Source organism: Cyprinodon variegatus, unplaced genomic scaffold, assembly GCF_000732505.1.
Source record: "Cyprinodon variegatus isolate N-32 unplaced genomic scaffold, C_variegatus-1.0 Scaffold134, whole genome shotgun sequence".
NCBI classification, from domain to species: domain Eukaryota; kingdom Metazoa; phylum Chordata; class Actinopteri; order Cyprinodontiformes; family Cyprinodontidae; genus Cyprinodon; species Cyprinodon variegatus.
In genome coordinates, this window is record NW_015150587.1 from 126,004 (window position 1) to 153,153 (window position 27,150).

Here is a 27,150-nt window from a genome sequence, read left to right on the forward strand (position 1 = left end):
TTCCGCACTGATCTCCCAGAAACCCCACAGAGGACAGCAGATCGTGTTACCCTTAGCAATGCCTCTGTTCTCACTCAAAGATGCATTGTTGCATCACTTCCTCAAAGGATTTCCCATTAGTAAGGATTTATGGGCACAAACACACCAAGAACCACTGTAATTCTAACATAGGTCTCAGAACATGATTTGGGTGGTGACTAAATGGAAAAGAAAAACTGGAGAGGAACCTTGTGAGACTGTCTATTCTGGTGTCAGGAAATCACACCTCAGGAGGTCTTGGGTTTAGAGGTTCAGAACACCCTTGCACGCACACCTGCATTTTTTATGGTTCTAATATTTTCCATTGCCATCTCTACTTTGATCTCAATCTAGTTAGTGTTGATAACATGCAAATATCTAACAAAATCAACAGCAATCATTTATTATTAGGTTCTTCAGAGAATCTCTTTTTAATTAGGACAGGTAATGACAAGAGGAAAGTAAAGTGTTTTTGGTTTGTAAGTAAAATGCCGAAAATATTATGATGTAGGCATCAATTTTTAATAATAGTGTTCAGGAAATAGAGCTAGATATCATACATATTGATTAACTGTCTCAAGATCATCTCTCTAGATTGTCATATTAGGTCAGTCTACATACATATACACAAACACAGTCCACTTAGTCATAATATTTATAAATTATAAAAAATAAATTATACATTTTATAATTATTATAAATAAATTATAAAATATTTATATTCCTTTCTCAACATGTGATATTTGTTATCCTTCAAGGTAAAAGGTCAGAAAATGAATGTTTGTGTTGCACCTTGGCATTTTATCTCTGAAAAAAGCAAAATTATTGATTGAGTTTTTTTTTTTTTTTTACAGTGTAGTTCTAGCCAACAAAAACATGAAATTTTAGCGCCCTCTGGTGGTAGAAAGTTCACTCTTCATACTATATATGAAGGGGAGTTGAGAAAATGTTGCTTAGGTAGATTAAGCAGGTCTATATTCTAGTCAGTATCTCTGATATAATTCTTTTAAAACATGTTTTCTATGATGGCATAATTGATTTATGATATCTATTCTTCTCCACTAGAGGTCAGTGCAGAAAAGGAGAAAAATGTGCTGAGTGTGAAATAGACACCTCCACTTGAAAAAAGAGTCTGAGGGAACTTGAACTTAGTTTTAGATAAATTTGGAGTACAAATATTTTCTGCTTCTGAGAAATCGGTGGGCGGCTAGGGTTAAGAATTATAATTTAGCACTACTATTAAATTTGTGTATTAATTAACCAATTTTTAATTCTGGTTATGGTCCAGAAACAGCTACGTTCTTCTTCTAAAAAGATCATTCTCTGCTCTATTTTAAATAGTCATTTTAAAGGTTTTTCATGAAGATTGATGTCCATTTTATTATTATATACCTCTGCAACTAAAGAGTGTACTGAATAACACATATCGCAGCGGCATAATCTTGATTTCCTCCCTGTAAAATAGTGTTTCACTTCTCTCTTCACCCTTCATACACAGTGCTGTAGCAAATCCCATTTCTTTTCCAGCCTTATTTCTAACGGTTCCAGTTGTTTTAGGCTTTAATTATTGCTCTAAATATAGAAAAGTTCCCATGGGGAATAGGTTGGAATGTATATTCCTGATATTTGTAGAATTACGGTAAACCCCCTCCATCTGTAAGGTTTGTTTGTTTTTGTAAAATGGATCTTGAATTTTCTTATAGACGACTGAAGGGATGAGAATCTTACAGGAAATATGTTTGTCGTAAAAATATGGAATTTTGACAGGGATTTAAAACAAAACTGGGCAACATAGTCAATTTTTTGCAATCAAATATGAGAAAATAAAAGATGGTTAATTGATGATACAGATTTTTATTAGTGTGATTTAGAAAAAATTTATTTTCATATACTTTTTCTTTATTGATCTTTCATTTCTATGATTTTTTTTCTGAAAATGTCAACAATGTCTTCAAAGTTTGGTATTCTGATTGTAAAAGCATTTTGTGACGTGTATAAAAACACATTTGGGTTGGCAAAGTTATATCACATTAAGCTAGCTTAAAGTGTTGAGGAAAATCTTTAAGTTATCAAGTCAGCTGCTGATTTAAGTTAATTTTATAATTTATTTGGGTTTAAACTTACTTTGTTGGGGTTAATCTTTAAAGAGCTGAGTTTGTGTTTTTTTTTTTCCTTTTTCATTCTGGAATTAATTTCCACACAGGTAGTTGGTGTCTCTGTCGATGCCTGAAAAGTGCTGTATTCTTCTTCTGGCTGGTATTGTGCAGCAACAGGTGGGGGTGGAGCTGGACCAGGTTACACCATTCTACAAACAGTCCCTCGAAATTTCTGTATGGATTCCCACTTTCTCTGGCATCTCATTAAAAGTTCTACCTTATTAAAAATAACCATAAATAATGACTTTTAAGTATCTTCAGCGTAGTTGAAATCAGTGGAAATATTTGACCCGTATCTGTTTCTTCAGCATTATTATAGTCTGAACATATTTTTTCTATGTCTCTTTATGTTTAATCAAATCTAAATCTGCTCAGAGTCAAGCATCCTTTTTGATAGTGTATACATAAAGTACTGATGAATTAAGGAAAGGATAGACCTCTATAGGAATAAACACTGTTGATCAGCCCACATAGGAACTTTCTCTGTGGGTGTGAATAATGAATAGCAGTTTTTCAAAATGAGAAGAAGCAGATAACAAACTAGTTTTCCAAGAAAAACTAACTCTACTACATGTTTATGCTGTTGAAGGTATGCAAATTATTTGAAAGCCTTTATATTAATCACTATAAAGCAGCCAAAGCTAAAATGTGCATCCTTTGCCTTCAACCTACAGTAATAAAATGGAATACGATTTGTCCACAGCTTTCTATGTCATTTACCCTAAATGAGACACTCAGACACCAGTGAAGGTCAACATTTAGTGTCTTTATAAAACAAATTTGCAAAATATAGCCAAGGCTTATTCATTTAAATACACATAAATAGCAAGAAAATACTTTCCCATTTTAGTTCAAATATTTTTTGCACTCATCATCGTGCAAATCAGAGATGAACATTACAGGGAAAAATTTAGAACAAAGTTTTTGCCGATTTGTTGCACCAGAGCAAAAAACACAAGCATACCGTTGCAGCTAAAGCGGCTGTTGATTAGTCAGAATTATAAAGCATCCAAAGACACAGAAAATTCTCAATTTCAAAACAGAGTTGTATTCAAGTCAGATATCAAAGTACTCATCTTTGGATGGATGTCTCAGTCTTTAAAGAGTAATATACATATATATATATATTCTGTTTTTTAATTATAATTATTTTACATCATCAGCCACATCACCTTAATTAACACCACCACGGCCAGAGGTTTTATTTACAATAGTGCAGATAAGGAGCTTAAATCAGAACAAGGCAGTGGAGAAGAATAAACCATGGTCAAATATCCTGATAGGTTTCAAGTGCTTTAAAAAAAAAAAAAGAATTTAAATAAAACTAAAAAAAATGGAGATGAATGCTCTTATCGCTGTTTATTTCTATCATGTAAACACAATCAATATAGAAAAAAAAGCTTTCAATAATTTATTTCAAAAGTCTGTAAATGTCTTCTGCTGTAAAATCCTGTTTTTTTAATGGGTCGGATCTTCATGTAAACGTTCATTTTTTTTAAATGTTAGGAAACACCAATTTACAGGTTCATTAGATGCCTTTAGAATATCTGTAAACCTTCATGGGGTTTAAATTATTATTTTCATGGCTGAATTGAACCAAATGAAGAAGAAAATAAACAGCGTTACCACTGCCATACAGCAGGCTTCACAAAGTTTCCCCTTTTTTCCCTTTTAATAAAAGGTGCTTTAACTTCCTGGAGCAGAACAGACTCTTATTTTTTTTTATTCTAAAGCTTAGAGTTCATTTTGCCGACTCGGGGATGGGTGGAGCACGTTCCAGCCTCATGGTCCATGGGTCAGCGGTTGCCGCGTAAAATGGAGAGTGGGTAAGCATTTCTTCTCCAGCGAGGGCGAAAGCAAACACTCCCCTTTGCCTCAATGCTCCAGCCTTCTCCTCCTCTGCAGCCCGTCTTCCCTCTGTTTGCCGCTCCTCCCTGCTCTCCCTCAGCGAACCGTCCACACTTTTAAACCCTAACCCTCTGCCGTTGAGGCCGAGAAGATCTCCAAGTCCGTGGTTCTTAACGCCCTGGTAGGCGGTACTAAGCCCATTCTCCTCCATCCGGCCAGCTGAGACAGTGGGAGGGCACAGGAACCCTCCGGCGGACGTGGACCTCCAGGCGGTCGGCTTCCGCCCCCGTCTGGGCCGTGAGATACGACAGCTTTGCCTCTTGATGTGTCGGTGAAGGTGGTCGGAGCGAGTAAAGCTCTTGTAGCAGTGCTCACACTGGTAGGGACGGACGCCGGTGTGGATACGCAGGTGGTTCTTCAGGTCGTAGTTGTGGACAAACTTGGAGTTACAGTGAAGGCAGATGTAGGGGCGCTCGCCGGTGTGCTTCCGCATGTGGATCTTCAGTTTGTCCTGCCTGCAAAAAAAAAAAAAAAACCCCAAAAAAATGATTCATGCATATCGAAGATTAAAAGACGTTGACAAAGAAATACGAGCCTTGTGTTCTTTGAAGTTTCTGATTACACTCCTGGCCTAGACTATAGGTGGAAAATGCTAAAAGTAGGAGGATGTAGTTATCAGAGATAAAACTGATGCAAAGAAAAACGAGTGGAGGGGTTTTCCACTTTCAACTCTTTGATATTTAGATGAGATGAAGGCAGAATAACCTCAGCCAGGAAAATAGGGGGTACTTTTCCGTTAACCCAGCTGTTTCACATAAGCATTTACAGCAGAACATCATGACACCATCTTTGTGGTTTTTTTGCTGACGTACCTTGTGAATCGCACTTCGCAGATTGTGCACATGTAAGGTTTCTCCCCCGTATGCGTCCTCATGTGCCGTGGCAGTTTCCCGGCTCCTTGGATGACTTTATTGCAGATGGGACACTGCTGTGAAGCTTTGGGCTTCATCTTCCTCTCCTCTTCCAGCTGCCAGGGCGGAAACAGCGCCCCTAGGTGGGATGCCGAGCTCAGAAAGCTCAGGTAAGACCTAATGTCCGCCTCATCCTTGATGTGACCCTCCGATAACGCCGATCCAGCACTTATGGTGCCTCCCAAACCTGAGCTGACAAAGTCTTTCAAGAAGTCGCTTTGGAGCAGACTGGGAGAGACTTCTTCCTTTATCTCCTCCTTGATGATTTCTCGTTTCACAGCTAGATCGAGGGGCCTTGAAGCCTCGAGATGAGTGGAGGAGGGGAAGGTGTGAGGGAGTCGGGTTTGTGGTGAGGTTGCAACATGAGGATGTGGAGGGTTCAAAAGCTGTTGGGGGAAAGCTGGGAACTCTGCAGCCCACATAGAGGGGTAGAATCCAGGCATGAGAGGAGAGAAGTTGGTCCTCCGGTCGAGAGCCGACATCCGGGGATATAGCCCTTCCTGGAGGAGAGACTCAATGGAAAAATCCTTGAGAGCCCGACTCTCCATATTCTCCTTTAACACAAAAAGCATCATGAGTTTCCTGTAAACTTGAACTTGAACATATCTTTATTTTATAACTTTGCAAACTGTCCGAAGAGCTGAGCTCTAGTTTAGGTAGCATATCCAGTTGCTGTCAGTGTGTTTCTAGGTAGATTGAAATAACTTTCATATTATAAAGGCCATCAAACATGAACATGCATGCTGTTCTATCTAGAGAGGAAATACTTATCGTGTTGGTTCTTTAGACTAATAACCGTTTTTCTAGCAAGCAGCACTTTGATATGAAAGCAATAAACATGGTCCCTCTTTACTATTTAACATTTTAAGCACTTTGGAGTTAAAAAAAATAGTGACTGTGTTACATGATATAAACCCTTTTTATTATGGTGTCCATACTGATGCTAACAGATTGCTTGCTGCTAGCAACGTTAAAAGTTACATGTCCTTCAAAGTTTCATTTCAGGCCTTAATTAAGAGCATGTTTCACTAGTTTTAAATAGATTAAACTGGATTTAATTGTTTGCTGTTAATAAGATAATCTTTTTATACTGATCCAACTTTAACTGGACAGATTTATATCCAATATGATCATTACTCAAAGTTCATACATCTGACATAACTGACACAAAACTTTAAAACTTATTACACTGCCATTGAAACATAGACTGAAATATTCAGTACTAAACATATATTATTTAAAGTTTGTTTTTTTCCCAAAACTCAAATCCCATGATTGTGTAAATCAAGCTGCATGGTTACACCTCTAATAGCAAGCGGATGGAGTCATACCTGTTTGCCTCTGATGGTGTCTGGAGACTGAGATTGGGACAGTTGGTCCAACTGACCCTGGTAGGTGGAGGTGCTTGGAGGGGAAGAGTCCTCCGTCCCCAGAGGCGTCTGCTCACCCCTGCTCTCCAACGACTGCAGTGACCTCTCGCTGACGTTGTCCTCCTCCTCTTCCTGCTCATCCTTCCTGGAGCCCATGTCCTCCTCCTCATCCTCCTCGTCCTCATCCTCCTCGTCCTCTTCCTCTTCTTCCTCTTCATCCTCCTCTCCTTCCTCCTCCTGTCCCCGTCTCCCACCTTCTCCGCCTCCATCCCCACTGTCCATGATCTCCAGACAAACGTTGATGATGCAGGGGATCTCCAGCATCTGTGCTGCAGTCAGGATCTCTTTGACATTGGACGCGGTCACTGTCAGAGTGGAGGTGTAGGCAAACTCCAGGATAGCGGTGAGGGACTCTGGAGCTACGAAGTTGATTTCATACACGGCGGCAGCAGCATGATGGGGGTCTCCTCCGTCTGCAGTAGCGACTGTAAAGAGCTTCTTAAAATACTGGCTACAAGCGGCCAGAACGGAGCGATGGGTGCGGTACTCCTGGTCGCGGACAATGAGGACGACGTCACAGAGCAGCCCATCTCGCCGCTGCTCATTCAGGCTGCAGAGGACGTCGCTGCTGTGGTTTGGGAAAGGGATCCCAATCAAGTCATCCTCACTGTGATGAACCATCCTCCTCCCTCTAATTCTGTTAGGAAAACAAAGTGAAATCAGATTATTTAGGGAAAAGCGGATTCTGATAGACACACAATTCTGCTCATTTTAATCTGTGGTCATTTCAAAACTGCAATTTACTGAGAAATATTGACTCCGATAAACAGAAACCACTTTCTGTCCTTTTAACTCAGAATTTCTGAAATCAAATGAACTTTTCTCATTAATTGCTTTTAACTCTACACCAAAAGTTCTCAATATGGATTAACAACATGTATTTGTAGCATTTTTTTTTTGTTGTGTTTATAACTTTTTTTGTTTTACTGTTGCTGCATTGGAAAATCGATGGGATTGTGTGGAGTAAAAAAAAAAGAATAAATCTGTAAAATTCAAATTTAGAATATTTTGAGTCACTTTAAGAATTCTAAGTGTAATTTTGTTAAATCTATGTTAAATTAGAAATAATTTCCAAAAGCACTTAGAAAGCTGATTTGTTAATTAAAGTATTCATTGTCATTTTCTACATAAAAAGGTCAGCCCCATACTTACATTAATATTAAACTGATAATAACTGCTGCAGAGAGAAGATAGATTACACATTTTTGATTAAAAAAAAGAACCTTTATGCAATGCAAGATTTTATAGGTCCAGAGAACTCATGATAAAATTTGTCCATAAGCCCAGGTGTTATATTTTACACAACAACGCAACAGATAGCCCAGTATACTGCATTACCGCTATCAAATAATACCACAGCATTCTTTGGACCTATTGCTACAGTAAAAACTGTTTCAAATACTTCCTTCTAACATATTTAAACTGACTTTGTTTATGATTTTTTTCTTTTTTTTAGTTTCTTTATTATTGTTTTATATACAAACACAAATGTCTGGCTATAACCTGTCCCGATTCTTCTTTGAGGGGCCTTTATTCCATTTGCTTTCAAGTAGTGGTATAAGAATCATCTGAATAAAATCTAAAACATTTTGCTCGACAATACAGAGAAAATCTGCCACTCATTAAACCATTATTCATTTGAACAGGCTGATCTCTCCCTTTAAAGGAGCAGTGATGCAAACTGACCGAGATGCTTTTGAGATTTTAGATCAAGTGCTTTAAACCATAGGACTGAAGGAGGGATGTTGATTAAAGCTAATATTGTTCAAGCGCCAGGCAACAGTCAGGCTTTATTCTTTCTTTCAGTGCTTGTTTGTGTGCCATCTGTGAAATGCCGGCAACAAGTGGTAAATAAAGCATGCCTGTCTTTAAGCAAACATCACGTTCTTGGGTAATTTTTATCCTTGAAATGTGTTATTATAAATCCTTGTGTAGCAACTGTAAGCAAGTATAACCGATCGAATATACTTTAAAAAACTTTTTTTTAAATGTTAGTGCAGCCCTGAGAGGCGTGATGATACATTAAGTGCGTGCGAGGCTCCTGCGATAATGTCCATCCTCCTCATCTTGTCTCTGGCAGATTTGAGCATGGAGAAAACTGATACCTTCATGTGAACAATGCAGTTTGTGACTGAGATGTGGTGAGAAGAGGGGGGGAGAGCAACAAAAGAGGTCAGATTGTTCTCTAGATACTGTATCCTGTCAAAATGCTTACTTGCAATCAGTTCTTCACTCCTCCGACGGAGCCTAATGAAGCTCTCTCTGTGAGCCGTAAAACCTCCCCTCCCTCGGTTTGCTTTCCCGACATTTCTGAGTTCCTACCTGTTGATTCACTGCCCTGTTGTTTACACTCAGAGTGATAAAACTTCCTCTGGCAGGGCACTCGCTCATTCACGTCTATGAATAGAGCTCAAGTTTAGCCATCCACACTTTGGTGGTCACAGGAGGCATGTGTAGATAAACACTTTGAAGCGGCCCCGAACACCACAGCTGTATTGTTGACTGGCTCTAAACGGGACAGGGCTTGAAGCCACATAAACACACAGTCTCAAGAAAAGTGCCTCACTTTCTGCTCAGTGCAGCTCAGCATCACAATGCAGAAAAAGACGAAGGAAAAAAGGGAGCAAAAAACACTGAAAAGCCCTAAGTTCACCTGCAGGTACGCAACTTGGATACCAATCTTACATGTACCGGTAGTTTATTCTTGTCGATCTTGTTGCTTGGTAACTGAAGCCGAGTTCATGCCATTGATACAGTGTGGACGTAATTAAAATGTCTGTGGAGGGGGCGGTGATGAGGCGTATAGGGCTGCAGACCAGATCTCCTGCCTAACAGTGCAATAGAGAACAAAAGTGATGGAAAACCTCATATGGACCAGGCAAACTCAGAGGATGCAAGGAAAAAAAAGTTCAAATACTAAACCGGATTTTGTCCCAATGCTGTTTGTAGTTATAATCATCTATTAAAAATATATATTTTTATAACTATAAGGCCATATTGTAGTTATAATTGTCACCATTATGCCCAACATTATATGTAAAAAGTTTATTTTTAGCTGATTGGAGCCATCTAAATTCAGCTGGAACAAAAATACTAAAGGACAGGCTTTGGGTTTGCCTATTTTAATCAACCTAAACAACATTTGATCTGGATTTATAAATCATTTGTATCTTCTATTTCACCTTTTTCCCACATTTCTGTTGTTGCCAAGGAGGCATTTGTGATTCAAAGATATCTTGATTTTTGGATCTGTTTAATAAGATGTGCTGATTCTACAGCCACTAAGCATCAATCACAGAAGAAACAGTATGGCTAAAAGGTGAGATTATCTCCAGTTAGAGATACGATGGCCCAAAAAGTTCCCTAACAGGTTGCACAAACCGAAGCTGAAGGGCCCCTCCCTGGTGCAGCCTGCCAAATCAAACAATAGGGTAAAGCTTAGAACAACATGGGAGTGGATAAGAGAGCGGGAGAAAAAGAAAGTCTGGGACTGGGGAGGGGACCTGGCCTTCATGCATTTATTCTCTCCAACCATCCCACCCTCCTCTGGAACTATGGGGCCACTTGCTGCTGTTGCCGCTTTCTCTCCCAGTGCCCTGGCGAGCGCCACTCCCCTCGTTCCCACTGTTTGCCTGCCACTAGCTTCAGCGTTTGGCTCTCAGTGGCCGGCCCCCTAATTACAGTGTGGAGAGGATCTGAGGAGGATGTGCCACATAGACAGGGAGGAGAGGAGGGCACAGCGTTCCCACCGCAAGGTCCTGGAGCGACGTTTCATCAAGCCAAACAGACTTAACCCTTTACAAACACACACACACACACCCCACCCACCCATCCGACCAGCCAGGGTGGGGACGCCTTGAGAAAGGGCACTGGTAATTACTCTGACTCAGAGTCCATTATTTGTTAAAGCAAAGTTACAGCTGTCAACAGAAAAGTCTCAGTGGATTCCTCAGTTTGTAACAAGCGGTCACTGCATGATGAGACTTAGAAGTCATCAATAAACAACAAAAGTTGCATCTTCACACTTTTGCCAAACTGAGATTCTCCTAATCCTGAATAAATAAAAATACCAGGATTTCAGTTGTTTTTTTTTCAAAGGTTTCACATAAAACAATTAGGTAATCATATTTTTCTTTTTTTAAATAGAATAATTCCAGAAAAATATACTGTTATATATGTACCTATATCTCTAAAGTATAGCTTAAGTCTTTCATTGCTTGCTTCTCTTTACAGAGAAATGAATACAGATATAAAGAGCTTTTATTAGCTGCTGATTATCTGCTGATATCAGCTTCAGCGGTTAGACTACACTCTGCTGCTTAACAGACTAGCCGATCGTAGCTTATTTGTAATTTCAAAACTATGTTGTTGTTTTTTTTTAAGTTAAGGGTGGCACTCTTCAGTTTTCACACTTTGACTGCTTATCATTTTCTTCATGTTTCCTAAAAGTTCTTGAGCCTTCAAATGAAGAGGAAGGTGTAGCAGCCATCTTTAAACAAGCAAACCAGTGGTGGGGGAGCATCACAATGTCATTGCTTTCTGCTTTATAGGGCAAGGAAACACTCAGATCTCCCTCGCTCATCTTTCTAAAAGGACTTTAAACCGTAATGTATGGGGAAGTGTTAATTTTGAAAGCATGTATTTTTTCTAAACATAGACTTGCCTTGATAAACTTCCCTCGTTCTCGTCATTTCTGTTGCACGGATTAGTAGCAACAGATTTTATTAAGTAACTATTTCTAATAAAGGCTTTTCTGTGTCTCTGTCTGCAGCGGCCACGTCTCCTCTCATGCTTCACTTAGTCACCAACACCTTCAACTCAACACTCCCACCTTAAATTATGTGTCACCTCTATTCACTGTTTTCTTTCTCCAAGAACTTCATCTGCTTTTGGGCGCTGACCACCTCCTCCTTCCTCCTAATTTTCCTCCTCCTCTTCCTCCTCTTTCGGGCTGTGCTGCAGCTGTATCATCATTATGCCAGGAGTGGAGTTGTTAACTCGTCCTCAGCCCTGACCGCTCAGGCCACAAATCAGCAGCTAATGTCCATCCCAAACCCTCCTTGTCACAGACAGACACTCATTTGGCCTGTTAGCTCCAACAGCCAAAGCCTACTTTGGCCTTGTCAGGCCAGCGGGTACACCTGACCCACATGCTAAATCACCCTCAGCCAGAAACCACCCTTCACCAACTGGCAATAGCAAACGTCTGCTAAACAGCTGTCACAGACGGACAATTGCCCGGCCAATAATTTGACAGAGACAATTCACCCCCTCATTAAAGAGAGGACACTCATTTACGCCGCTGTGTAAGCCCAGTCCATTATCACCGGTAAACATCGCACCTGTTGCTGCAGGACATAATCCATACTCTTTGCTTTTTTTTTTTTTTATTGGAAAGTTTGGGGATTTTTTTTTCAGATACATGTGGACAGTTTCTACATATCATCTTAAGTGCTGTCAATTAAAGCAGGGGAGCCAGTTTTATAATGTGAGCTGCACTGTAAAGAAGACACTAGTGACATGGGGTGTATTGATTAATCAGTGAACTTAGTGATTAATCAATATGGACAGAAATAGGTTACAGAACTTAAAATGTTTTTATTTTATTTATATGAAAATAATACATATTTAAGTGACAAGGTTTGAATTAAAATTTGAAATCTCTTGGAAATTGCCTATCTATCTATCTATCTATCTATCTATCTATCTATCTATCTATCTATCTATCTATCTATCTATCTATCTATCTATCTATCTATCTATCTATCTATCTATCTATCTATCTATCCCTTCCTTAAACAACTATAAATGAAAACATCTGTTAATATTTCTTATTATTTTATTGCATTAATTAATGGTCTTTTTTTATCGCTCAGTGCTAACTTGTGTGTGTGTGTGTGTATATATATCTATATATAGATCAAGATCTATCTATCTGTATCATAAATAAATGTGCTTCATAACTTATATAAAAAAACAAATATCAAATACAGAGGCTAATTTAATTTTCTAAACCATTTTTTAAAACAACTACACAGTTGCAGGCATAAAGCTTGAAATCTGATATGTAATATATCTGTGCTAAAGTACATAATTAAGAAAAACAGCATTGTACTGACAGAGGTGTGATTTATTTTTTTTCATTGCACTTTATGGGTCTGTTGAGTGGGTGTCTAAATATATATATATTTATGTATCTTTAAAATTATACTTATTATCTATGTTGTTAAAAGCAGTTTCCTCTGCTTAACTATGATTTAAAAAGCAAACCTACCCTAGCAGGTAAAAAGCTTTTATTGTGTCACTTTTTATGTCATTTCTACATTTTGTAACATGACGTAGATGGAGGCGATGAGATGGGGCTGGTAAACAGTAATTTACAGCTTTACTTCAAATCCATAACATGTTTTTTTATTTTGTCCGCACTCTGAAACATCCCCTTTAAACTTCGCGCATCACCTGAGTATTTATTTTGGATTTCACAGAGAGAACATCGCCTGCATTTGGAAACCAAAATGTGTAATTACACCAAACGACCCAAACACACACTTAAAAAAAAAAAAAAGAAAGAAACTTCACTATAAACCGCTATGTTTGGCACTTCGTAGATGTGTTATGATGCTCAAAGTCCTCTGGTTATTTCCAGCATTTTACTGCTCGTGTTTTTATTCTGCAGAACGAATAATCAGTGAATCATTAAGTCGTTTTTATTGACTTGTTTCATGCCTTCATGCACTTTTAAACACATGCACAAGTGGAAGCTTGTCCACAAGCGTGCACATGGTGCAACTCTGACAAAAATATTAAGCACTTTTCCACACCGACACACATTTACGCATGCTGCAAAAGTCTCTTACGCACAAATTTACACAAGTCTTGATACGCTCTCTGACATTCCACAGTTATCAGCAAGCATCACCCACCTTCCTTCAGCTTTCACGGTTCCCCTCACGTGTCTTTGTATTTCCAGACTACTAAGAGGCAAAGCTGCTCCTCACTTGACCTCTCAGCATCCCTCTTTCAAACTGAATCGCACCTACCGGCTGTCAAACAGGTCCATTCAAAAAGCTCCTTGTTCTGAGCGCTGCTGCCCATTCAGAAAATTAAAAGAAAATAAAGAGGAGGAAAAAAAATGCACCTTAAGAAGAATATCCAGTGGAGGGAAATGGAGCAGTGCGCCAACCGATTGTCTGGAAACGTGTGGAGTTTGGAGTCAGTGGCTCTGTGCGCACTGAGCGCGAGGGAGTGAGAGGAAGGGAGGGAGGGCAGCAGCTCTGCGCTGTGGAGATGTCGCACCACTAGTTTTTATAGCAGGGTGGGTAGCTGGAAGATAATAATACCCCATCCTCCTCCACAACACAAGTTTAAGCGCAGTGTGTAATAAGCCCGTGGCGCAGACACCCTCTGATTTAGGTCAGACAAAATGAATTTTTAGTTGTGTCAGAGTGGATGCTGCTGTAAAGGGACCGGGGCAAAGGGAAGTTTGAGGGGTTGTTTGGGGAGACCGAGAGAGGGAGGGTAAAAAAAGCAGCAGTGAGAAAAGTTGGACCTCTCTTGTGCAGAAAAGTGCAGCTAAAAACTGATTGTTTCATTTTCAACATCATATTTAATCATTCTGCATCCAAATGCCTGTTTTTTCTTTTCAAGCTTTGGATATGTGAGTTCAAAAACAGGTGGTGAGGTGGTGACCGGGCTCCATAAATACTCAGAAGAGACTAATTACTGAAAAACATCATAATAAATCAGCCCACTCTGGCATGCTGCAACCTACACACGCACAGAAAGAGACCTCTAAAAAACAAACTCATCTGGTTCAAGGAGTTGTGTTAATTTGAACGGAAATATTACTTAAAAAGCTGAGACTTAATCCAACCACAAACACAGAAAATTACCACAGGCAACAGTGCAGACATGCGTTCCTCTTTGTTAAACCGTCGAATGAAACCCAAGGTTTCAAAAGAGGCTCACAGACAAACGATGGATTCCTGTTTTGAGTCAGAAAGCGCAGAAACAGGGCAGCAGTTTGCTGCTCATGCCATCACCTCAGCTAGAGGAGGTGTGGAGGAAGTTACAGCAAAGATGTGAAGAAGAAAGTGAACAGGGATAACAGAAGTTATACTGTGTCTTGGTAAAATTTTAACTCTTTTATCCAGATACAAATGCAAACTAATTGTTTTATTTGTATTTAATGTTAGAGATTAGTGTTAAGGGGAAGAAAACTATTCAGAAAATGTTTTTCTAAATGAAATGTAGATGTTTGGTATCAATTTGAATCCAGCATACTCATCCTTTGAAGCTGCAGAGCTTTCTATTGTAGGTATCTCTATACCAGCTTTACAAATGTCAACTCTGCCCATTTGTCTTTTAGAAAACAGCTCCAACTAAGTCATACTGGATGGAGACTGTGTCACAAAACTAGTAGCTGCATACATGGATGACATTTTATTTTTAAAAGTGGGGAGGGAGCAAGTATTTTTCTAACTTAAGTGTGTTTGACTGTCCAATCACAGACCTGATTCAGTGGAATCAGATGTTTGTAAAGTGAGCTTCTCAGGAGTGACAGCCAATCACACAAGAAAAGACGCTGAGCCAATCAGGAGCTTGAGGGCGGCCTAAGATAAAGAAAAGTGGGATTTAGCTTGAGCTGCGGTTATCTAGTGCTTGATGAATGTCTGTGTACTGTGTAGCATTGTTTTTGGACAGTAAAGAGTGCAGGGGACATGTCCTCCCCAAACCCCCAAAGAAACACATCCATGGCTTCATGTTCCAAAGTTGCTGGATTGTTCTAATAGAAAGATGCTTTATTTATTTATTATTATTATTTTTTTTTTTTATTTATTTATTTTTTTACAATGTCCTGTCTGGCAATGTGGCAATAAAAATAATTGTCTTGATGAGAAAAAGAGCCCAACAGATTTTACTTTCACAAGTGGAGCAGTAGGGCTATTGCCTATATGCATATAAATTGCTTTATTATAATTATGCAGGGAGTTTTACAGTTTATATGGACACTGCAATGTAAATAGAACAGAAGAGGAAAAACAGAAAAAAAATAGAAAATATTAAAGAAAGAGGAGATAGAAAGGAGATAATGATAAAACATTTTCAGTCTGCTTTATCACCTGCAACGAGATGTAAAAAGAACAGCACAACTAACAGACATGGTATGAGACATACAATAAAGTAACACCTTAAACTATCGCTGAAGTAGTATTATTTAATCTGACATGTACTCTGTGTTACCTGAAGATAAGAGTGTGGGCTTTCTGTATGGAAGTGAATCTCTGAGTATCTGGAACCAAGCACCTGTAGTTGTTTGTGAGAGTGCACTTGTGCATGTCAAGTTTATCAAAAGAAAAAATGCTCAATAGTAAATAGATGCTAAAATTGAAACCTATCCATTGTTGCTCTGGCTTTGTGTTTAGAGTTGAGTAAACTCCCTCTGCTGACATGTTTTTGTCCAGGAAGTTCCAACATTTAGCGCCATACCCTCTCAACAACACACCAAATGCCCTAACCCTGTGAAAGAAAAGTATGCCTACAGCATTATACTCTCACTTCCATGTTTCTCCATTTGTTCCAATTGTTCAAGGTGACGCTCAGTGTTTTATCTTCAGGCACATGTAACATTTAAGACAAAATTTGGGTCCTGTCTGCCCTTTTTATTAAAACCTTTTTGCACAATTTGTATTTGAAATAAATAAAATAGGTGTGCAACTTTAAAATGACAAAAACAGAACAAATCCAATTAAATTTCATACCTCTGACTTTTTAAAAATAATGTGTTTTTGCAACTCTATGACCTTTTATTGCGTGACAGTTTGTATTTCTGATTATACTATAAAGAACTGAGGAGAGAGAAAATAGGACAAATGTTTCATAGACAAGCCAAATCTTATGACGAAGCACATTCAAACAATCTGAGACAGTCGGTGGGCTTTCCTGTCTGACATTGTTAAACCACAGCCTTTAGATTACTTTTTAGTTCACTTTGGAGTTACATGTTGCAAATCAAGCTAATTTACTCATCAGCCTAGGCTAAAAACAAAAGCCATGGCTCAGTGTTTCCATTCAGAAAGGTAGAACCCACTCTAAGCCATTGTTTTCTTTTTGTGGCTGCTGCATTTACAAATCGTCTAAAATACTTTGAACCATCCTCACAATATAACCAACAATCATTCTGTAAAAGCTGTCAGTTTCTGCCATAAACCGTCAACAGCAAGCAGACATCAGAGTGAGTGTACATCAGGCGGCCATGCCCACTTCCCCCTCCCGAGGAAAACACGGACCAAAGTAGACCGCAGCCGGGGCCGATGGTGGTTTACACTGTTTTGTACAGGGCGAGAGTTGAGGGCAGCTCACATTGGCATCCAGTATATATAAACAGGGTTAGCCACAAACTGCTCTCAGGCCAGCCAGACAGCCAGAAAAATAAGAGTTTGCCATCCTATAAGGGCAGCTATCTGCTTTAAACATGGCACAGCTACTATAGCAGCTGGCTAACTGCTACCTGCGAGGATGGCGTTATCCCCAAATGGATTTTTTTTGTGGAAGACCATCATTACAAAAACCTGTTGTACACAGCTGGTGACACACAGAGTAGAAAATATCTTAGAGGACTCAAAAGGTTCAAAACAATGATAATTTCTTTTAATATATGAGTGAAATGTGTAATAATCAATGGAAAGAATAAGTTGCTCCTTTGTTTCTCATCTGGCATCATCATAGTCCTCATAAATACAACATGAGTCTTCAAGTGCTCAGAGTCACAAGACATGGGGATTCAAAGGGCTGAGTAAGAGTCATCTGTTTTGTCTGGGTCTGACTGACTGAGAGGCCTCTCAGCGTACCTGTTTACTGCCACCTGCTGCTCCCAGCAGGCCACACGTACCACGACACCAGATTGGTTCTGTGGAGAAGGGATGGGGTGTGAAGGATGCAGCTTAACATAAAGTCACAGAGACTCTAGTGCCTTTCTCCACTTGCCTTATCATACTTTACAATAAAAAAAAGAAAGAAAGATATTTTTTGCAATATCTAAGACTCTCTTTTACAAACGTATTTGTTTAGCCATGATCTCATTACTGTTTGCCAGCAGTAGTGGGTTCCTTAAGCCTTTGCTAGATAACAGGAAGTTTGAACATAATGCATCAAAGTTGCCCTGCTGTGCCAGATCTCCCACAATCAGCCCATTATTCATTAGCTTAGAAAATGACAGTCACTATATATTCCTCTCGTCTAATACTCTACCCTTTGTCAGGGGTTTAGTTGAACTAGATCTGGAGGAGCTGGTGGTTAAATGGTTGGGTAAAATTTGAATTTGAAGTCCATCAAAGGATCAGTGACAAACACCTCTTTCCACTGAAAACACTTATCAGATTTTCTCTTTGCCACGTGCCCAGCAAATAGATTCTTATTATGACTGCATTTTACCTTAACCTATTTAGAAATAGAATATCAGTAACAAAAACTCCTTTAGACAGGATGTAGATTTGTCTTAAATGGCAACGAGCACCTACACACCAGCTAGACTTATTCTCATTTTGAGACGATTCACCACATTTACAACGGAAGGTGAGGGGGACATCAAAGCAGCATATTTTAACATTTCTTAAGACATAAATAAACAATGCTTTTTTTCTATTTCTAGTGAGTCATCTACTCCTATAAAGTGGCTCCACGGTAGGTTTTACCTTTGTGCACTCAAGTCTAAACAAATAACTTTGCATTGATATACTGTATGATAGTAAATTGAAAATAATGATCATTGGGATTAATTGTGTACCTCAAATCCGGTCCTCGAGGTCAGGAATTAAGAGGAGACACACCTAAAAGATGCTGGACAACTGATTTTGAGGGTCAGAACTGAGGAATCCTGATGATCTTTCACTACAGACATATTAACACATTTTTAAGGGAGTATTTATTTTAGCTTCGCCTATCTATAGCCTCTGATCATCTTCCCTGATTCCTCTGAAGGAATGCATACCCACAGCATAATGCTGCAGCCACCATGTTTCACAATAAGAATGGTATATTCATTCATATGCAAGGTAGACTTCTAACAGCCAGAGCATTATAATGAATACCCCATTTGTTTCCATCTGACCTCAGCATCATCTTCCACATGTCTGAGCACCCAAAATTCTCTGTTGAACAAACAGCAATATGCACACAGTTGGAATCTATTTACCAGTAGATTTCTGATAAAAAAAAAAAAAGAAATAAAGATTTCCTGTAAGTCAAATCCATAACAGGTTACCATAATAACTCAAATTCAAGTCTATCTTTCAAAACATTCAATAAAGTTAGTAACTTTATTTGGCTGTTCCAAATTCATAAAACTCAGTGCGGCATGTGTACATAGATTCTTAGCAGATTTGTTTTAGAAGACTGTCACAGGAGCAGATCAGCACCACCCAACCAAGTTGTTACCTTTACCCCTGTGTTTCCGAGGCCAAGCCTGGTTGAGTGTGGGAGAGAGGCCGGAAAAGGAGGCAACCTGTGAAAGATATAGCATCAAATAAACCCCCACCCTCTGGCCTTCAAAAGTCCAAGGACAGAGAATGATTCTCAGATGAATTGTGACTTGAACCAACAGGGAGGAGTGCAAACATACTGTCATCTCACTGAGGTCGTTAGAACTCACCTAGGAGGATGCCATTCGGATGAGTGAGGTTAGGGCGTTTACTTTCTGCTGACCTGTCTATTTGTGCTTTAACTTTCCCCTGTTGTGTCTCATTTTTCAAACATCCTAATCAGTTTTGGAGGCTTTGCCAACAGGGAGGTAAGCTACACATCCTGCACGTCAAGAACTGCGAGTACCAGAGAGACAAAGTTACACTGTAACACAGCTGGTCCGCATGAGTTCTTGTAAATCCATTGTTAGGAAGTTAAATAACTTTCCTACAGTAAAAAAAAAAAAAAAGAAAAAAAAAATTACTATTAATGCAGTTTGAAACCATTTTTTCTTTTACTGCGGGGAAATATGGAAATGTATTCTATAGTATTTATCCAAAACTTCGAATTACAAACAAAATGTTGAAGTAGTTAAACTCTAATGAATGGAAGAAGGAACTTTGCAGTGCATTTTAGTTGTTGTGCTGAGCTGATTGGCTTGGTGTGTGTGAGTGTTGGGGGCGGCTGTGAGGGTCGTCGGTGAATAAGGACAATTCCTTATGGTGATAACGAGAAGGAGCCCAGCCTTGTTGGGACAGCCTCTGTCTGCCCTCGGGTAGTGTGTGTGTGTATACTTGTGTACGTGTGTGTGTGTCAGCAGGAGAGCCCTCGGGCACTCTGACACCTCCTAATTAAAACCAGTCAGGCTGCAGGGCAGGTGAGACAGATGCCTGTCATGAAATACATACACACACACACACACACACACACACTGCGTGATGGACCTCGCTGAACCACACGCACGCATACAAACACACAACTGTGATGTGTAGGTCAGTTATTTTTGGAGGCAAAGCCATTCCCACCCACTCAGGTATTAACCAGGTAGTTAAACTTTCTCTGAAAAAGATGGGGGGAAAAAAGAAAAGCGATCAAATCAAATTCTGAAATATAGGAAACATTTCTGGAAACGAACATTTCAGTGGTTAGTTTGAAGATCCATTATAAAACTAAACAGCTATTCTCAAATTTTTCCCCAGTTTCCTCTGCTGGATTATTTCTGGCCTGCTCACCGATGACAATGCATCAAGCATGATTTACGCTCATGCAATCCCTCGTATGCCATCATCATGACCCGCGCCGGCCTCCATGTTGACACCTGTGCTGCTCTCCCCGTAGCAGCGAATGAGACATAATTGTGCTGCATGTCTGTTACCTGCATGCCCTGTCACATTTTATCTCCGCTCCCACATGAACGAGCCGGAGCTGCTGGCGGCCGTGTATAGTTCTTAGCAGGCTAACTGCTGTTTGTCTGGGGTGGGTGGGTGGATCAAGGCACACTGCTCTCCCTTTTTCTCTCCCAGTGATTAGATAGCATAAGCAGGCCAGCTAGCCTAACCCACACACTCATGTCTCTAAAACTGCCATCCAGCCCTGCTTTCTCTCTCACTGCCTCTCACATACAGGTGGGTGGACCCACTTATTCAACCCAGATCTTTCTTTTACACATTATGAAATAGCGTCTTTTTTTTCCCCTTTCTCTCTCTCCCTTTCTTGTTTTGATCATCTTAACTCTCTGATGCTGAATGACATTCGACTCCATGTTTCCTGCATGGCTTTGTTGCTTCTTAAAGTGGAGCTTTAATTTTCTAATTTATCAGATGATTATTTCTTCCGACTGCCAAGCCCGAGAATTATGTCTCTTTGTACTCGTCTCTAGGTTTGAAGCTAGGTGGGTTGCCAGTGGTGACAGGGCCCTATTTTCTATTATCAAGCCAACATTCAGGAAACACCCACAATTTGTATGTACAAATGCTTCATTTCTCAACCGCATTATGAATTGTGGCTGTCACTGACATTTCTGAAGTTGAAACCTAAGACTGAAGTGTTTCTGAGATGACTTTGACCTCTTTAAGTTTACACAAAAACCACTGTAAGACACATTATGACTCTGATGTTATAAATTTAAAGAGAACGGAAAATTGTTAATGAGATATATCTGATATTTATCATTTGCTTTTGCAAGGTTGTGTACTTAAAAGAATCAACTTTTTGAGAAAGTAAGGAATTAAGTCACATGACTTCAACCAGTGTTAAGTCTAAATATTATCACGGTGATAATTTACAGCGAATAGATCCAAATTCCTTACTTTTGTATAAACTTTGCCAACTTACAACCAGTATTGTTATAGTGGTTAAAAGTCTTTTGCTGCACCCCTTTACAAGCTTTCCACATCTAGAGAGAAAAATTTCTGCCTAGTTTTTCTTGCTAAGTAGGTCAAGCTCATTTGAATTTGAAACAAAGCGCTTATGATCATCAATTTTCAAGTCTTGCTGCTTATTCTCAACCAAGGCTTTGAATAGGCCACTCCAAGGCATGAATATGCTTTGACCAAACAAAGACATTTTACTTCTTAGTCTATGTTTAATCTTATATTTAGCATGCAAAAATGAACCTGCTACAAAATGTAAGCTTAGGCAGCCGCTAACAGGCTGTCTTGCATTTAACCTTTTCCATCAGTCCATAAAATCTGAGTAGTTTTTGTGTCTCTGCTAGAAAAGCATCATGCTGCCGCCACTCCCATGTTTTACTGTGGTACTGAGATTAACTTATTTTGCTTTTGCTTCCTGGATGTGCAGCTGGGTTAAATGGCACCCGTGGGTGGGTTGCAAAATAAGGAAGAGCATTATTTTAAATTCACATTGACAAGACTTAAACTTTGCTAATCTTGACATATTTCTAGCAACTTCCATCCTATGTTCCCTCAAGGCCCGACCACACCAGTGGTAAATTATATTTGAGATACTGAAGGAGAAAACGACTAGACATACAGTACCCACAGAAAAACTTCTGCAGATCGCTCATTTTTTTCCTAATCGTTATCAGATGTTAATATCTCATTGTTAAGACTGGTATTAGTCACTAGTACTAGCATCTATTGCATCATTTGATGTATAAATCTGTCTTTTGCCTTGCTTATCCAGTTAGATAAAAAAAGAAATCCAGACGTAGCATATGTAAATATGTTTTCCAAGTTCAATAACTACAAACTAGTAACAGTTGCAAAAATTTTGTATTGCTTAGATTAAAAATTCAGTGTTATCTTATCAGGAAGAAGAAACTTTTACGTGTTCAGAACATCTCATTTGATTGAATTTTGCATTTTGCAGGTGTTTTTAGACATTTTGAGGGTTATTGTAAAATGTTAGTTTTCTGACACACACCATTTAGCATGTGAGCAAAATGCAACTTAAACTGCAAATCTCAAGGCATTATTTCAAAAGTGATTTATGCATGTATTGAAGGTATAGTGGAGGATTTTCGTGAATTTTTGAAAAGACCTGCCCTCTCCACATAAAAAAAAGCACAATCAAAGCCCTGTACCCGCTCCCAAGAGGAAACGCCCATTAAACACGTGTGAGAGCGTGCACGAGACCATTTCTCCTTGTGCACGCTCTGTTTAAAAGCTGCTGTTTGCATCGCTCATACAAGCTTACTTTTCAAAAGAAGATTAGCAATTTTTCCACTATCTCATACTCACCACCGCTAAGTAAAAATGGGGGAAAGCACATAGGACAGCCTTATGTACACATATAACCAGAAGGATTGACAATTAGGACGACCACTTATTTTGATGATCTATCCAGATAAAGAACATCCTTCACTATACCTTTAATTAGCAAGATTTAATGGACTCTGTTTATATTTTTAAATGACTTTTGGAGCCAGTTGGTTCCAACGAATTTAATATTGGGGTATGAAAGTAAAGATGTTTTAATGAAGATGTTGTTAACAATTGTTCATTGTTTTTCCACATTGGTCTAATACATATAATGTGATGTAATGTAAGTTAGAGGAGTGTGAATACTTTTTCACTGTTTTCACTGTGTTGAAAATGAGTGGCGGGGTAGAAACTGATGCAAGAAAGGTGGAGGATTTAAAAGAGGAGGAGGAAAAGCGGGCGTGTTGACCTCTGCGAGTGCGAGCGGCTGCCTCCCATGGCTGCTTTGTCGTTAGAGCCAAGCTCTATGTTTCGTGAGAGACGCAAAAAGTACACAAATCCCACAGAAGGAGCTTTTTTGGCAGGGCTCTGGCCTCCCACCCACGGCAGCCTCTTCAAGCCTCCTCCCATCCCCTATTCATTTGTGAGGGGTGGCTTACTCACCCAGCCCAACTCCACACAACAAAACCTGGACCTCAATCCTACGGAGGGGGGCGGACAAGTGCACACGCTCACAGACATGGCTGCCTGGCTTCATTGCAGACATGCAAACACATTTGCACTTGTTTGAATCTCAACACACGAGAGCTTAATTTCTTTTTTCAATTGGTATTAAGTGTATCTAGTTTTTGACAGCTGCCATGATTAAATCTGTGTGACAGGGGGTCAAGATCAGATCGAGCATGCCGGTGTAAATGCTGTTACATGGACGTGCCCACACATTGTCAGGTGGGGAGAAGGCGTGTGGACTCATTCACGCTCTTAGCATCACAATGAACACATTGGACACATTTATGCAGTCATGAAGCCACCTTCTCATTCATTAAACATATACAACTCTTTAAAGAACCTGTTATTGGATGCTTTTGACAAAACACACTCAAAAAATATGTTTTCTTATTTTCTATATCATACATAGATAAGAAAGGGTATTTGATTTCTTATAAACTACTTCTGTTATACTAAAGATCTTTCAGATCATCTCATTTCTATTTTTTCATATGAGGCAAACCTACCCCTATGTGAAATCTTATAACTGGCTGTGCCATCCCATCAGGTCTTTGTGATAACTGAAAGTGAGTCAGTTTGGCCCATTTTTTGTTGAAGAAGTTTTTATTAATTCAGTCAAAGTTGAAGCTGTTCAAACAGAAAAGGGCTGTCTGATCTAATGCTACAACATCTCAGTGTCATTTACGTCAGAACCTTGACTGAGCAACTCCAAAACTTTCATTTTGTTTGATCTTTAGTCATTCAGAGGTGAAGTTGCTTTACTGTCGTTCTGCATAACACATATCTACTTATCTTAAGGTCAGCAACCAATATCTGGACGTTTTCCTTTAGGATTTTTCTGTAGAGAGTGCAGTGTATGTTTCTTTTAAAGGTGATGAAGATTCTCAGTCATCCAGGTCATAGTCATTCCGTAAAAGTAAAAAAAAAACAATCCACTGGACTAGGTTTCCAAGATTTGACGACGTTTCGCTTCCCCTCCAGGAAGCTTCCTCAATTCAAATGTTTCTTTTAAAGCATTTATAATCGAGGTTGTTATGCAGCCCCACTTCATTATATTTAACTGTTGGAATAATACTATCCTTTTGAAATATTCGTTCACAAGGTGTATAACTTTCAGAAAATATCCACATTTGTCTCATCATTTAACTCCAAAAGTCTCATTGATCTTTAAACTTTCTTGTGAAAGTGATGTTATGATGTTTTGGTTTATAATTTGGTTCTATATGTCTACTTCATGTTGCCATTCAGGTTCTGTTAAAGTGATTTTATGGATTTTAGAAGAACAATTTGGAAAACTGGATCATTAATCTAAGTAGTCTATGTTTTAGATAAAAGCTAGTGTATTCATTTGAATTAATTATCTCTTGAAAAAGAAAAACTATTGAGAGACAAATCCCTCAATGGGGCACATTTTGTCAGAGTGCTGTTTGTACTCACAGTTTAGAGAAAAACATGAACTTTGATTAAGAAAAGGTGGCGGTCTCAGAAATACATGTATCAAAGATAATCTATCTGGCATTATAGGGTGACAGCCTTCACTTACTTGGTTATCACGTTTATTTCCGACACAGAAAAAACACATCAAGAGCCTAGAACTGAGCTGCACAGCGTTCTAAACGGGGGACTGTACCAACACGAATGAAATCTGCCTCTGGTTATGTTTGCTAAACACACCGTTGTAAGAAAGGGCCCCAAAACAAAAGACTCCTGAGGATCAGGTTCAATTCAGATAATCCTGGAGGGAGAAAGAGGCAGACATAGGGCTGCAGTCAGGGTGTGTGTGTGAACAGAAGAGGTGTGGTGGAGTCTGTTTGGTTTTTTTCCTCATCTCAACCTCACTGCAACAGGAAGAGCTCTCGATAAGTTCTGCTGGGTTTTTTTTTTCTCATTAATGATAAACCCTGATAAGGCTGAAAGCATATGTGTCTCTTGAATATACATTTATAGACATAAAATGCTTTTGATTGCTAGAACTGCAGGTTTTTTTTATCTTATTCTGTAATGCAACTACTTTAAAGAGTAGTTTGCGGTAAGACCTTTATTTATTTTTTTGTCTTGTCTCTTTTTAACATTGCTGCAAACATTAATGTGGTTCATATGATGTGAAACAGCATTAAGCCACAGCCACCTGTTTTTAATCAGTACTGGGAACTGATTAAGCTTGTGACAAACAACGGTTTGATTGCATGTTCTCAGCAATAATTGTGTTTTTACCATGACTGAAAAGTTTAATTACTTAAATGATATATATACTCTGAATAAAATGGTCAAATTCTGTTTGATTTTACAATAAATCAACCTTGAGTTCCCTCTCTTTAATCCACAGATGAGCAGACATGACATATACTGTGATCACCCTTAAAGGTTAACAGTTATTCATGCTGTTTCATGGGGAATCACAGGAAGAGTGAAATTATTTTGACTTTCACACCTCTACCCCCTCATCTGCTGCACAGAGAGACTGATCTAAGGCAAAGATTATTGTAAACTGTGGGCGCATCACAGATAACAGCATAAATAGACTCCATAAAGGACAGATGTTCCCTTCAGTGCGTCTCTGCGCCTGTTACAACCTTATCTTAAAGATTTTCTGTGTCTCACAGTCATGTACGCAAATGTTCTAATCAAAGCTGACAAGAAGTAGAAACATTGTAAATCTCTTCACCGTTTTACAAGTGGCTAAGTTAATAAATTGAATCACACACACAAAAAAAGACAATCGTTCCAGCTTTGTCATGCTTTCACTTGCTTCATTTAAGAGTGCAGAGATAAATTTTTACTGCTCACACATCTGTTCACAAAATATGCACAGGGAAACATCTGGTTTTCACTGCTGAACAACTTTTTTAACAACTTTTTTTTTTTTTTTTTTAGGGCAGGAGACATGACACAACTTGCAACATAAAATAGCAACACAGTCCCAGAATGACCAAGGATGAGCATGAGATTTAGGATTTTTTTTTTAAACAGATAGAACAAAACCTCTAATAACTTCGTTTGAAGAATGTTTCAGTTAAAACCAGTTAAAACCAATGCAGAAAAGAAGAGTGAATTAAAATAGAAAGATGTTACTGACCTTTAAGTAAGAGAAGTTTTGATTTCAGTTCCTCTCTTGTGTGCTCTCTCCCTGTCAGGAAACTGAACTCTGGCAGACTTGTGAAAGTGAGAGCGACTGTGGTAGAGACTTAAAAATTTGCTCTTAAGGTGTGTCGGTGATTTGAGGGGAGTGAAAAGGTACAGTTTTCACGGTTATCTAAGAAACACAACAAAACAAAACTGCTACACCCACCCAGCCTGAGCCAACACCCCTCCCTCCTTCTAAACCAAAAGTATTTGGCAACGCTCCCTTCAAGTCCACCTGTGCTTAGGGGAGGGGAGTGACAGGCTCTACCACTCCTGGGCCAAGCCTGAAAACCTGCGTGTGAACTTGGACTGAATGTTAAGGTTATGAGAGAGAAAAGGCAGGGGGGATTGCTTATTTGAAGCTAGAAATGGTCCTAAGACCAAGACGTGAGCACAGACGGAAACTCAGCAAATAAATGCAACATTTCTCACAGGGTAAAGAGAAATTGACAGGGAAGAGGTGTCAATGGAATTGATCTCAACAGGATGTTCATGTCAGACCTCAAACAGTAGAAAGACAGAAGTATGGGGAGTGGAAGAAAATTAGTGCCATAAAGCCAGTGTCAGTGCTTGATTTAATTTGGGTGTGTTCAATGTCATGCCAGTGCATATACCTGGTGAGTTACAGGAGCCGTCACACTGCACAGAGGGGCAATGATGCTGTGTAAAGTTGCTAATCGTAAATTATATAAATAAATTAGGCAGGATAAAACTGTTCTGTTACTTTTAAAAAAATAAATAAATGCTGATATAT

The 27,150-nt window shown here is 39.1% G+C and overlaps 1 protein-coding gene across 2 annotated transcripts; it reads right to left on the reverse strand.

Annotated features, from left to right (window-relative positions):
• Positions 1-2,926: 2,926 nt before the first annotated feature.
• zbtb7c (zinc finger and BTB domain containing 7C) lies at positions 2,927-26,547 on the reverse strand. Of its 2 annotated transcripts, none has more exons than XM_015376337.1 (4): positions 26,350-26,547; positions 6,325-7,060; positions 4,895-5,547; positions 2,927-4,537 (listed from the first exon to the last, which is right to left on the reverse strand). In XM_015376337.1, exons 2-4 carry the CDS (start codon positions 7,042-7,044, stop codon positions 3,916-3,918), a joined length of 1,995 nt encoding a protein of 664 aa, XP_015231823.1. In that variant the 5' UTR covers positions 7,045-7,060; positions 26,350-26,547; the 3' UTR covers positions 2,927-3,915. The 2 variants fall into 2 exon arrangements, with proteins under 2 accessions (XP_015231823.1, XP_015231822.1); XM_015376336.1 differs by lacking the exon at positions 26,350-26,547 and adding an exon at positions 13,347-13,680.
• Positions 26,548-27,150: the final 603 nt, after the last annotated feature.